At 34.5% G+C, this 15,225-nt stretch overlaps 1 protein-coding gene across 1 annotated transcript in view; it reads left to right on the top strand.

Moving 5' to 3' along the window:
* LOC150082462 (piezo-type mechanosensitive ion channel component-like) overlaps positions 1-15,225 on the top strand; it is an 861,219-nt gene that overhangs the window by 525,988 nt on the left and 320,006 nt on the right. Inside the window, 2 exon segments of the mRNA XM_090377768.1 lie at positions 9,319-9,411; positions 14,013-14,492. Of these exon segments, the coding sequence (XP_090233894.1) occupies positions 9,319-9,411; positions 14,013-14,492 (573 nt within the window).

Genomic DNA, 15,225 nt, shown 5'->3' with positions numbered 1-15,225 from the left:
GACCGAATGGAATTAGCCGAAATTCGAGCCACTTGACTTGAGTATCGCATGAACAGTTCCAGCAGTGTTACCCAGTGATTTGCAGATAGCAAAGCCGGCTTTGATATACCTGAGAGAATGTCTGTGATAGCCTCAAGGAGGAAGGAAAAAAATAAAAAATAAAAAAATAAAATAACTTTTAAATTTTAACATACGTGTAAGTTATAAATCCAGTTTAATGTAAAAATACAAATAGCTACTAACAGGCAGTAGTTTTCGAGACTGCCGCGTCTCTTCAACTGAAATTCAAATACAAAAATACAACGGATAAGTGCAATGAGCTGAGTGAGGCACGTTAATCATGTGCCATTGTTGTTGCACAGACGTGCGCTGCTTTTACTCCACTGATCATCTAGCTTTAAAACGGTTGTCTCTAGGATGGGGCGTAGACGTATGCTGTTGTGGCGGTTTATTGCCTTTGGATTGTTTAATATGTTCAGTGACTCTAGCCATAGGCAGTGGCGAAAGTGTCGTGTGTGGTCTACTACTTCAAAGTCACGTTTTTGGGCCACCAACCACGATCTTGATCCCAAACGTGACTTTGAAGTAGTAGATCACTCACGACACTTTCGCCACTGCCTATGGCTAGAGTCACTTAACATATTACACAATCCAAAGGCAATAAACCGCCACAAAGGCATACGTCTACACCCCCATTCCATAGACAACCGTTTTAATGCTAGATGATCAGTGGAGTAAAAGCAGCGCACGTCCGTGCAGCAACAATGGCACATGATTAACGTGCCTCACTCAGCTCATTGCACTTATCCGTTGTATTTGAATTTCAGTTGATGAAGAGACACGCCAGTCTCGAAAGCTACTGCCTGTTAGTATATATTTGTATTTTTACATTAAACTGGATTTATAACTTATACGTGTATATTTATTTCAACCATGGACCCCAGTACACCAGGCCCATTCGTTACTATTTTTAATTTTAATTTAAATTCTTAATTTAAAAATTTCATTTTAAATATAATTGAATTACTTTAACATTTTTAAACTTTAAATTTAAGGATTTTAAAGAATTAGGAATAGTAAATTTAACTAAATGTTTGACAGGTCCGTAATTTGTACTGTAAATTACATTAATTTTACTTATCTATTTGTTATGTACTCTATGCACTTATACATATTTAATATAATTGTTGGTGTTTTTTTTTTTTTTTCTTGTTTTCAACAAACATGCCAGTTTGTGTTTGATAAAAATATTTAATCTTGAAAATTGTTTCTCATTCCATCTAGTATTTGTCTCACAATTTGTTCATCTAGTAGTGATCTGAAGGGCATAAATGCCTCACTAGCTGTTAATTTGTATTGTGTATATTCATCATAATATCCCCCCCCTCTTAATTTTAAATTATTGTCTGATTGATTTGTATTTAATGGCAAACTTTTTCCTCATCTGTCAAATAATGATAATGTGAATTCTTATGAAAAATAACCTACATCTAATGCACAATTCATGCTCTGTTTATAGTTTTGTACGTTGAAAATCATTAATAGAAAGAAAGTATGGGTCTACAATTAAAAATTTAAAGAATTAGGTATACAGTATTAAAAGAATTAGGTAGATTATGTATTCTGCTTCGCTTCTATATAATACCATTCACAATGTGATGCATAAAAATTTGCTCAAAAAAAAAAAAAAAAAAAAAAAGTTTAACTGTTAGATCAACTTATTTTAAGCAATTTATGTGATGGTGAATTTATAGTTATTTTTTTATGCATTATATCAGTGTGGTTGGCATTACACAACAGAAATGATGTGGATGAAGTATACTTTCTTCGCAATATCCTTAACGGGGCAGAATTTTTCTCACCCTGGTCTATGTTTGTTGAGAGGTGGTTACAGTTGTAAGTGATTCTTGCACTTCTATTGGGATATGTAGCAACCAAGAAAGCAAGTTGCCAGGGAATAAAAGGCTTACTGGAGTGTCTTCATGGAACAAGCAAATACACGGGGCATGTCAGGGTTACTAAGTGATAAAACGGGTGCTTGTACACTAATGCTGAATGTTTAGTCAACAAATTTGATGATTTGAATTGCTGGTAAGTCATCAAATGCAGACATTCTAGGGATAATTCTAGGTTATGTAACTGTATTTTAATTTTAACAGAATTTGGGCTTAATCAGCTAAGAAGGTGGAAGAGGAGTGTACAAGCTGGTGAGCACTGTCCTGGAGTAATTAGTGCTGAAACTTGATTGTTGGTAGTAGTATGTTCTGATATTTGACATAGTGAACCATGTTTGACAGCGGTACTCAATTTGATCACCGACTTAAATAAATTGTTGTTGATTGCTTGATATCTTGATTGTGGTAGCTGAATCCTTATATTTGAATTGTCAACACAGTTTATTATATGTAGAAAGAAAAAAAAGGATTATATTTGTGCCAGAGAAAGTACGTTTGAATGATGATCTAATTGAATGTGCTATGGAAGAATAGCGTTATTTTGTATAAGGGATTGCTTTAGTGTCTCTCTCTCTCTCTCTCTCTCTCTCTCTCTGTGTGTGTGTGTGGTCTCTGAATTCTGATAGGGTGTTATAAATCAATGACAGAATACTTTTTGTTTAAGAGGGTATTAATTGAATACTGTAATTCTGCTTTCAAATCATCTTCATTAAAACAATAATAGGACAACAATAATATTATCACTGGTTAAAGAAGTAATGCAGGATCATCTAGAAAGGGAGGCAATTATATTGCAGTCACAGCATGGATTTATTAAGGGGAGGAATCTTGTCTGAGCAAACTGATTGGATACTGCGATGCAGTGGCGCCTCTGTAGTCAGGTGGGCAGGATCAGCAGTGCGTAGCACGCGCTTCTTGATTAGACTGGGGTTCGAGCCTGTTACCACCAAATATGGAGGACACGGAAAGGTCAGGGAATGACCACTGCATATCCCCGGAGCAATATGGCCTTAGTTGCTAATGCTCCTAAAAAACCAAATAACAATAACTGCAGTGCAAAAGTGTTCCTGAAATGCAGATTTCAGGTACGCTTTTGATAATGTTGCACATAAAAGACAGCTGTATCAAATGAGCAATTTAGTGTTAAGGGCATGTTAGTGCTATAGATAATGGGATGGTTAAGTGGGAGAAGACAGAGTGGTTATCAATGGGCACTGCTTTTCATCGACTACTGTTATTAGTGGAGTTCCCCAGGGTTCATTCCTGTGCCTATTGTTGTTTTTAATATTTATTAATGATATTGATAATCAGGTATCTAATATCAGATGTATAATCAGGTGCCTAATGTCAGATGATACAAAGGTTGGCAGGGTGGTTAAAGACAGGTATCATTGTGGGGTGTGTTTTTTTTTTTTTTTTTTTTTTAAGCTAGACCTAATGCATGGTTAATGGGGGAGGGGGGCATATGCCCCCATTTATCCATCCCTGAATGACAGTAATAAAGGTAAAGTACTACAACAAGATTTATAAAAATTAGGCCAATGGACTGACAAATGTCAGTTGAATTTTAATTTAATTTTATTTAATTTTAATGCAAGGCACTGCATTTGTCAAAGTAATCCCAGATTAACATACCAACTGTGTTGTACAGTATACTGGAAAATGAAAAAAGACCTGAAGAAATTGTATAGTCAGATATGAAGTTCTCTGAACAGTGCAGACAAGCTGTCAGGGCAGCTCATGGGCTTTTTCAATGATATACAGAAAATTTGCCAGCAGAGATAAGGTAGTGATTATTCCATTGTATATGGCAGTGATGAAGCCATATCTTGAATACTGTATAAAGTCTGAGGGCCTCATTTTAGAAAGGATGTAAATCTGCTGGAACGAGTGCAGAGAAGTGTAATAAGATTGAAGGGAACAAAAGGGTAGTCATACCAAGAAAGGCTTCAGTTCTACAAATTGCTGCATCAGGAGACTAGGCACCTGCAAGATCTGATTGAGGTGTTGTTAGCTTTAAATGGGTTGAGAAACCTCACTGCTAATGGCATTCTTCCTCTTTCAAATAACTTGTCAACTGTGTAGTACTATGCTCAAGGTAGTGGAAAATAAAAAAGATCTGCGAGTAATTGTGCAGTTAGATATGAAATTCTCTGAGCAGTGCAGAGATATTGCCAGGATACTTCGTGGGGTTTTGTCAATGTTATATACAGGGTGTCCATAAAGTCTGGAATGTTCAATGTGTTGTCCCTCATTAGCAATGCATAATTAATTATGAATTAAAATTTAGGTTAGGTTATTTAATTAAAAATAAAATATTATCTATGTTTCCAGATTTTATGGACACCCTGTAGAAACTTTGCTAGCAGGGATAAGGATGTGATTATCCCTATGTACATGGCCATTGTTAGGTCACATCTCAAATACTGTATACAGGTCTGGAGGTCTCACTTTAGGAAGGATGTAGATTTTCTAGAACAGATGCAAGGAAGGGCAACCAGATTGGTGAAGGGAACAAAAGGGTGCTCTTACCTGGAAAGGTTTCATTTCTGCACATTGCAGTGTCTGGAGACTAGACATCTGTGAGTGATCTGATTGAATGTTAATGGCATTCTTCCTCTTGCTGAGACTACAAACACGATGGGGCCTAAATTCAAGTTAAAGGATGTGGGATAGAGAGGTTTGCCTTCAGCCTGCGGGTTACCACCAAATATGGAGGACACGGAAAGGTCAGGGAATGACCACTGCATATCCCCGGAGCAATATGGCCTTAGTTGCTAATGCTCCTAAAAAACCAAATAACAATAACAAAAACTTCCATTTGAAGTTAAGGAAATGGGCAATTTGAATAAATTCAAGGAAGAAGTAGACAAATTCTTGGATGGGATGGATGGGTTAGGTGTGTCTAGTGATTTAATACAGGTACGTAGTCACCAGATGCTGTAATTTGCAGAACTAAGCCCTTTCTTGTACCCACTGACTGCACATAAATCTCTGCACATCTATTTTGCATCCATCCTTCCTTAGTTTAAATTTGCCCCCTCCCATGCCCCCCATTTTGCTGGAGCAAGAGGAAGGAAAAATCCTATCATCATTGTGCTTACTTAATCCATTCTATGCATTTGTGCAAACACTTCAATCAAACACTATGCAATCTATGCAAACACTTCAATCAAATACACCACAAAGGTGCCTAGTTTCTGGACACTGCAATTTGCAGAACTGAAGCCTTTCTCACTAAGAGCACACTTCATAATAGTAGTAGTAGTGGCTACTGATGCAAGGAAGCAAGCTTATATAGCATAAGCAAAAAAACCAAAAAAAACCCACTTCACCCATCAATACTCTCCAAGAATTTGTATAATTCTTCCTTGAATTTATTCAAACCATCTACTTCCATAACAACAAATGGAAGCCCTTTGCAACAATCAACCACTAGCTGGTTGATGGCAAATTTCAGCACATCTGTCCTGCAACCATATTTCATGATCTGTATCGTAAAGTTACACGTCCAGAACTGTATATGGAACTCAAGATGTGGCCTAACCATGGCCTTATATAAAGGGATAATCACCGCCTTATCCTTGCTAGCAAAGTTTCTCTATATCATTGACAAAACCCCATGAACCATCCTGGGAGCATGTATGCACTGCTCAGAGAATTTCATATCTGACTGTTTACCTGCAGGTCTTTTTCATTTTCCACTACCCCGAGTACCACACAGTTGATAAGTTACTCTGGGATTACTTCTACCCATATGCAATATCTTGCATTTATAAATGTCTTTAACTGCCATTTCTCAGCCATTGACCGAATTTTCTTAGATTTTGTTGCATTAAGCACTCTGCCAACATCATCCGCTAACTTTGACGTTTAGCCTGATATTCCTTCATCAATATCATTAATAAATATCAAAAACAATGATGACCCCAACACTGTGAATGCTAGGGGGGGGGGGCATGATGCATTGCTCTAATTTATACAGTAGTCTTTTATGTGCAACGGTATTAAAAGCCTTCCTGAAATCCAAGTATATGCTATCAAATTATTTTTTGCATCTTGTTCCTTGGTTGCTGCATCATAGTAACCTATCAGTTTGGTTAGACAAGACCGCCTCCTTCAATGAATCCATATCGTGACTGCGGTATAATTTCTTTCCTGTGCAGATGATCCTACACTACCTCTGTAACCAGTGACTCCATTATTTTCCCTGGAACAGACATTAAACTAGCAGGTCTGTAATTGCTCATGTTACCTTTTGATCCCCCCCCTTTATGATTTGGGAATACATTTGCAGTTCTCCAATCCATAGGAATCTCCCCTGAATCCAAGGATGCTCCCATAATTATGGCCACGGGTTTACTTAACTCCTTTTTGGCCTCACTTAATACAATTGGATAGATTCCATCCGTACCAGGATGGAATCTATCCAATTGTATTAAGTGAGGCCTGGTATTAAGTACCAGGCACTTTTTTTTTATATTTTCAGCTTCATCAATTTCTCTTATACTTTCCTTTCAGTTATCACAAAGTCATTTAGCTTAGCTTCCCATTAGGCTTTGATAAACTTCTTGCATTCCCTCCCCTAAAGAATTCTTCACATGTGAATGTAGATGCAAAATATCTAACTAGTTTGTCAACAACCTGATCAGGATCATTAATAGTTTATCCATTGATATCAAGTGGCCCAATTTGATTCAGCCCCTTCTTTCTACTTAGAAGTTTGTGTTGCTTTTATTTGCATTCTTTGCCAGTGACTTCTTATAATCTCTGCCTTAGCTTGCCTAACCTCCTTTGTGATTTGATTACTGACATAACATATCAACTGACATAAATTATATATACCATAATACTGACATAAATTATATATACCATAATACTGACATAAATTATATATACCATAGACATTCTTATCAACTGATAATGCATCCCATGCACTTTTTCTTCTCTGCCACATCTCAGTAGTTCATGTGACATCCATTTAGGTCTAAGCCTTGAAGAGTATTTCTTCATTGGTATGAAAAGCCTAGTAGCTTCTGTGATTACTTCACTGAATACTTCTAATTTGGAATATGCTGTTGCTAACATCATCAGTTTTTCTCACTGCATAGAATTTGAAAACTGTCTGAGACCACTGGAGTCACCATTATGAAAGCAAAAGCTTTTCTCTTTACCATTGAAAGTAGTTATCTCTTTAATTAAATTCCACATTAGTATAATGTGATTTACTGCATATTCTTAATTCATGAAGAATCACTGCTGGCAACCAGATCAAGATTTTTCCAACATGCTGCTGTAGAAAAGAGTCCTCCAAGAAATCTACAAAAGTCCAGCTTGAGTGCGAGTGACCAGGGTGCCTCTGTAGCCAGGCGGGAAGGAGCAGCAGTGTGTAGCACATGCTTCTTGATTAGACTGGGGTTCGAGCCCGTCACCACCAAATACGGAGGATGCGGAAAGGTCAGGGAATGACCACCGCATATTCCTGGAACAATATGTCCTTAGTTGCTAATGCTCCTAAAAGCCAAATAACAAGAACAACAACAGCGAGTGACCAGCCCACAAGCAGTCGGCATCTGGAAAGTTGTTCCTCTCACCAGCTTTGTTTCCATTCTCTGCACCCATTCCAACAGATCAACATCTGTCCTATACTGAGACTTCAGACCTTTATGGAGTACTGATTATCCATTGTATCCCGTATACAATCACTTCTTTATCTCACCTGGCAGAATTCCTGAATGGCATTTTTAAAATCCCCTAGGCTGTCCTAGAAGCCTGTGCATACTGCTTAGAGAACTTTATCTGATTGCACAAATATCCCCAGGTCTTTTTCATTCTCCATTACACTGAGCTTGGTACCACCCTGAATTCTAAGATGCTCCCAGATTAATGTACCGGTTGGTATGTCCATCTTTAACTTAGTCATCTGCCTAATTTTTCTAGATCTTGTTGCAGTAGTTTGCTCTGATTACTGTCATTATCTACCTTAATGTTTAAATTTTTTAATGATACAACTTTTGTATCATTTACAAATAATGTTAACATTAGTATTAGAGACAAATTACTTAGTGGTAACTTGTCTTTAATGTCACATTGCTCCAATTTGTCAAAAAGCTTTTGACACATTGTCAAAAGCTCTTTTTCAAATTGAAGTATATATGATGTTAAAATTATATTTTGCATTCAGTTCCTTTGTTACTGTGTCTTAGTATTCAATTAGATTGGCTAGACAAGATTGTCTCTTAAGAAATTCGTGCTGTGAATCCTGTATAACTGCATTCTTGTCTAGATTGTACTACATTTCTTTAAATAGTGGGTTCATTATTTTTCCTGGAAAAGAAGTCAGTCTTACAGGTTTATAGTTACTTCACTCTTTGATCACCATTTGTAAATTGGGATATATTTGCACATCTGCAGTTCATGGGGACCTCTCCTAAATACTAAGATGCTCTCATAATTATGGCTAAAAAGTTTGTTTTTCCTGCTTGCCTTAATATAATTGGATGCATCTCTGTGTTAGAGTGCCTTATATATGTTTAGCTGCAACAATTTCTCTTCCACTTTCAGCTGAATTATCACAAAATCATTTAGCTCCATGTCATTTGATATGCTTCTGGAATCTCCATCTGAGAAAGTTCCTTTTGTATGTGAAAATTTTGAATTAGAATAATTAGCAGAATTATTATAACATAGCAGTAATCCCTTATATTATTATTAATCATATATAAGTAGCGTGCATTTACAGTACAGATTTATGTTAATCTTCTCTTCCCTCTATTCCAATTTTCTCCTGCTATTAAAAAAACAAAAAGAAAAGCTAGTTATCTGGCTAATCATGAGGTACTATAGACATTTTGGAAAGGTTGGTCCCTATTAGTTGTTTTCTTCCAAACAGTTTTTGCTAATTCTTGGAAAATACCATATTGGAAATCAGACTTTATATTTCAACTTCCATTGATCTTTTTACCCTTCATTTATTCACATTGAAAGATAAAGGTGGTATATTACACTGTTGACACCAAGAACTAGTTTTTGGTCATTTTAGTGGAATTTACTGGTTTCTGTTTACATAAGCACTTAGTGGTATAGAGCATTATTCTACTTATATATAAGAAATTTTACTTGAATTTTGAAGTTTTCAGCTTTTAAAAAATTGCTTCCTTTTGCAATACTTATTTATTTTTTATAAATTATTAAACTGTATGTTATTTAATCTTACCTATGATAACTAAAAAGCAATTTGTGAATAGGAGCTATAATAAAAATATGTGTAAATAAGTAGAATAGTCATATTTGTCCGAGATTTAAAGTATGTAATTTTGTAATTAATATATATGAAAGTTTCTGACTATTTTTCACACTGTAGGTAATTTTCCAATTCATTTTTGTGACCCTGAAGTGTTTTACTTAGAAAATAATGTGTGGAGTACTGCAGCTGATCCCACTTATCATTTAAGAGGTATAATAGATTAAATAACATTTTATTCCCCTGTTCTACAGCTGTTGATCTTTCATGTTTCTGCTACCATCTGCATCTGCTCTACAGCTGTTGATCTTTTATTGTTGCTACTACCATCTGCATATGTAGCATGTTTTCTGTTTTCAAATGCTTATATGTTAAGCCATAACCAGAAGTAACTAACACATCTCAGATTTGTGTTTTCTGAGTGGGAATCAACTTAAACTGTTGAATGGTCTCATTTATCAAATTATTTTACTTCTTTATCAGTATTTGGAACTGAGATTCAAGCTTTGCAATTTCAGTTAATTTTGTTGCAAAAGCTTCTCCTACATGATTCTGAAAATAAACATGTTTCTTCAACTTGCCTCATCCTTTCCAAATAATAAGTTCAAATGCTGACAAGTAGATATGTGTCCAAAGAAACCACAGTGCCAGTGTCCACTTCTCAGAATTGTCTTATACATTACTTTTTAATTCATATGTTTGTCTTGCTGCTTCTAATTTTGTCCATTTACAAGAGCAGGTCAATAAGAAATGCACAATTACTCACACATGCATATGGAAGAGGGAGGAATTTGTGATGAACATGTGTACTACGAATTTACTCATTAACATACCTAATATCATTTTTCTGATGTTTTTAATCTGAAGATATGGATGGACAAAGTGACAGCTCTTTTCAGCAGTGGTGTTTGTGACGGAGTTTACTTTTCAAATTGGGTGATCACTTAGCCACATCTATCTATCGAAAGCTCCTAGCAGTCGATGGGGACCAGACTATTGATCAAAGTAATGTCCAGAGCTTTTAGGAGTGTGATTTCGACATCAAGGACAAACTGAGAGCTGAATGACCAATGTCTGTCACACAAACAGTGAAAATGAAGAACTCGCTGACCATTTCATTTGAATCGAAAGGTACATAACCACCAGATAAGTGATGGATTCTGCAAAAATGTCAAAGGGAAGTGTTTTTACCATTGTCAGCAGACTTGTACAGAGAAATCTGTTCTCAGTGGGTGCCTAAGTGCTGACACGAGAGATGGTGGCTATGAGGTAAGAGATATGTGAAGATCTTCTGGTGAGGTTTGGTGCAGGTGGTCCAGAGTGCTTTAAAAGAGTCATCACGTGACGAAACATAGCCCTTCTGTTATTACCAAGAACCAAATGAAAATCCAGGAAATGGGTGCACCTGACATCACCTGAAAACCAAAATTCTCCAAATCACTGAAAAAACGTATGGCCACCTTCTTCTGGGATCAAAATGGCATTCTTTTATTGATTTCTTGGAAAGTGGAACAACCATCAACAGAGAAAGACACTGCTTGTTCCTGAAAAATCGTAATTTAGCTTTTAAAACCAAAATACCTGAACTGAATCAGCAGGACCTCAAGCAAGTTTTATAATGATAGCACTAGGCTGCATACACCACAGATGACATTGTCAAAAGTTGCTTATCTGTTTATAGCATGATGCCTCATGCACTCTATAATCCTGACCTTGCCCGATCAGAGTTTTTTTATTATTATTATTTTTTTTTTAATTGGTAGACTGAAGGAATACTTGTGTGGTAAGGTGGTTTGAGAGTGATATGTAATAACTCATTTCTGACATTAACCCTTGGTATAAGTGTCAGCCTCCTGAATTTTACCAAAGTGCATTCACTGGCTGGTTATAACATTGGAGAAGATGCAGCAAGTGTGGTGGGTCTTGCATTGAGTCATATTTTCACAAAGTTGAAAGATTGTATTTTATGTATATGAAGTATGGTTACAATATGTCAGATAATAAAGATGTTACAGCTTATAGCGCATAACTTATTGATCCGGCTTTGTAAATAGTTCAGACAGGTATCTTCAAATGTAAGTAGGAATGCTTCATTATTTCTCTGTTTCTTTGTTACTTCTTTATTTGTCTGTGAAATTAATCTTTTCACATTTACTTTAACTTGTTATCTAATAAAGTGTGCATGGAATGTATAATTTTTAGACTGTTGTGTCTTGTGTTAATTTATAATGCTTTCTTGTCTAATATGCTATAGATTATATTATTTAACATTGAAATGCCTTCATGTTTCAGCGTTGTTAATTTATAATGCTTTAATTTGTAATATTCTATAGATTATGTTATTTAACATTGAAGTGTGAAGTGAATTTAACATTGATTTTAGGTGTTTCAGTATAATTTTAGGCATTTTAATATATATATATATATATATATATTTTTTTTTTTTAATGAAAAGTGAAATGCAAATCTGTTTAAAGTAAGAGAAATAGCACTTAATATTACAGTATTAGTTTGTATTTCATTTTTTTAATGTATAATGATATGTAATGAAAAGGTTTTATTTTTATGTATGTCATATTCTCCCTGTAAAATGTCATTGAAGGTGATAATCACAAAAATATATGAAGTTTTGAGAAATGTTTGTAATCTTAACAGTTTAATAATTTTAGAGTGAATATTTATTAGTCATTGGTACAAGGGTATTCTGGTAAGTCTGTTAATTGAAGAATTAAGTATATCTGATATTGGGTGGGTGGGTGGTGGGAAGAAATGGACAAGTAATTAATGCTTAATATTCCTGTGTATTAAAATAGTAAGAGTCCATGAGTGATCAATTTTTTTCACCCTGTAAAAGATGAACTGTAGATCTTGGGCAGCTTTTGTTTCAGTTCATGCACCTTTTATTCTTTTGTTCTGAAACAAAAGCTGATATGAAAACTGATGTGAATATCAAGTATTTTTTATCCAGCTGGTCTGCTTAGTAAAAATTCTTGAATTTGGTGCCCATTTCAATCTTTTTTAGGCTTTGAATTATTCCTATATAAGGAAATATTTGTAGGCTAGGCTTCTGTTGAAACTGCTACTACATTTAATAGAGACCAAGTTTTAACTTCCTGTGGCAGTGAAATGGATATATAGCACTGCCACCACATTTTGAAACATGTGGTTTGATTCCCATTGTCATTTCTATAGTTTGTTAATATATATTATCTTAAAATTTTAAGAAAGATTAATATGGTGAAAATTTGAATTTGGTAATCAGAAATAATTAATAAGTAGCACTAAAATGTTAAGTATCATCAGTAGTTACTAGTACTTGTGTTAATTAACTGTGATATGACATTCACTTTATCAAAATTTTGTACATGGCAAGTATTAATGCTTCGTTCTATTTTTGCTTAATTTTTTTTTTTTTTTTTTGTATCATATGCTCTGCTTCTACCTAAATTCATGTCACTCATAGTATTTATTATACTAAGTAATGTGATTCACTTCAGTTCACTGCAATTAGTTTTGCTTTCATAGTGATTGGTGAAGCTTGAAGTTATGTTTATTATCACACTGCAATGACTGATGCCATACTTATACTCATTTCATCCCTTGTGACTAGCACAGTGGTTGTACCACTGTTCTTTTGCACTATGGACAATTCTTGAATTGAAATGTGATCATGACAAGGAATTTTTATGGGCTTCTTTTTATACTAGCAGTTAGTATGATAGTTGAAATATTTTTCATTCTGCAAAATTGTGCAACACACATCTAGCTTAATTTTTATATATATATATACATATATATAAATTATATAAAATATAAATTTTATTTATATATATATTTTCCCCCAGCACAATTTCTTACATTGATCTTTGTCTTCATAGCAGTAAACCATTTCACATGTATGAAGTCATAAATGTTGGAAGATGTTTATTATTTTTTTCTGATAAATTGGAACACTTATTTGTAACTTTCAGAAAGAATTAATTTTATTTTTTAGATTAAATATCTTTCTTAAATACCATCACTTGATTATCTCTATGTTGTTTATTCTAGTTTTTGTCATAGGTAAGTGATAAACTGATCTATAAACTGAAAGAGAGAGCACTTATTTCTTTTCATATTGTTTTAGAATCATGAAAAAAACTCTGGGTAAAATCAACTCTATACAGCTTTAAAAAATTTCAGGAAAGCTCTGTCAATTATAATAATCTTATATGGTTTATGCTTTCTTTTATTTATATATATATATATATATATATATATATATATAATTTATTCTTTTTCAAAGATCATATAGCATGGGTAGAGAGGATTCTTTTCAGGTAAGTATTATTCAGACATAAAAAATATTTTCCCCTCTTCCCCTATCTTGAACTGAATCTTTCAGTGATATTCTCTAGAAATTCCATGGAGGAAAATATTTTCCCTTCTTTACCTATGCAAAAGTGTTGGGGGAACTTGGTAATATTATTAAAAAATGTCTTAAAATATAAGTATAGTCATGTTGGGGTAGATCCCCTTCCCTTCAGATGTTGCCAATTCAATAAATGTAATGCAGCATTAATTATACAAATGGAGCATTAATTATACAAATACATTAATTATACGAAGTAATATCTGGAATATAATGAGGTCTTTATGTACTGTGACTTTCAGTACATTAAGTGGATTTTAGATATTCTTGGTATATTCTTTTTTTATGTTGCAGCTAAGCTAGTTCACTTTGAAATATTTAAAGATATTTTTTGGTACATTATATATTAGTAATGTAAAAATTTAGTGTGAATGTATTTGTTTGTATGTTTTGCTAGTGTAACTTCACACTAACATGTTTGTCTTTCACCATTTTCTAACTGTGAGTGCAGGTGCTGGCTATTCATCCTATTCCACCCCCATGTACTCCATCACCACTGCCAGTCCCCAGTCCCCTGAGCCGGAGGTTGTTGAACCCTTAGAAGCTATCCCTACTCCCCTCCGAACCACCCTTTCCCCAAATTCTGCAGTCTACACCGCATTCCTTGACAGTTACATGGAGCCCAAACTTTCTCTTGGAGGTGCCCAAGGCTCTTTCTCTGGAGCAGCTCCCAACAACCAAGTGAATTCTCCCTCAGAAGATTCCTGCCCTGTTTTCTCCCCACCTCCATATCCTGCCACTGTGGACATCATACAGGAATACAGTCAACGTTTGCAACGTGGTTACACCTCGCAGCTGCTAAGAAGTTGTCCTGCCCTGCTTCCACATGCAGTATATCACTATTCATCTCCACCATCATCAGTTCCTTCAACTCATCATGCCTGTAATTAGTACACATTTTCATATGGCTGACACAGGCATTAGCTTGGTTTGTTTCCTAGATTCATTCATATACAGTAATAGTATGATAAAGTATCACTTATTGTAAAAAAATGTTTAAGTTAACATATTTTGATTATTAGTTTGTTGGGAAACATTACTTTTAAATAACTGATTTTTGTCACATGTAAGAAACTGAATGTCAGTTCACTGACATTTAGTTTCTTACATATGAAATGTAGCTATTAAAGATAATAACATTGAATAAAACATAAGATATTTGATCTTCAAAGAAAGCCTTATCAATTTATAAGAATTTGGCAGATTGAAATTTTCTAGTTGTCTCCCTGTCAGTTAATGAGCCTATCTAATCACTGTTTTTCGAAATCCATTTCATATAAGTCCTATGATTGTATTTTTAAGAATTTCTTGAAATCATAATTTTAAATAAAAATATATTTAAAAGAATATATATATTTTTTTATATTCAATGTTAAATTTGAATTCTGCCTTGTTTCATTCCTTATTCCTGTTTTTATTCCTTATTCCTTTAAGTGAAAAAAAGCTTTTTTCACTTAAAGGGTTAGTTTCGAGTGAATGTGTGAGAATCTTTCCTCTCAGAAACTGGTTTTTTTTCTCACAAAACATACCTGCTCAGTTTATGCTTTGCATAAAATTTATAGAAATTGGTTGGTTTCTCAACCCCATTGTAGATATCTCAAGTTTGTTATTTGAAA

This window comes from Mastigoproctus giganteus, chromosome 7 (assembly GCF_048544385.1).
Source record: "Mastigoproctus giganteus isolate SK-2022 chromosome 7, ASM4854438v1, whole genome shotgun sequence".
Taxonomy (NCBI): Eukaryota; Metazoa; Arthropoda; class Arachnida; order Uropygi; family Thelyphonidae; genus Mastigoproctus; species Mastigoproctus giganteus.
The sequence above is the reverse complement of the archived record's forward strand: the minus strand, read 5'-3'. Positions and strand labels throughout refer to the sequence as shown.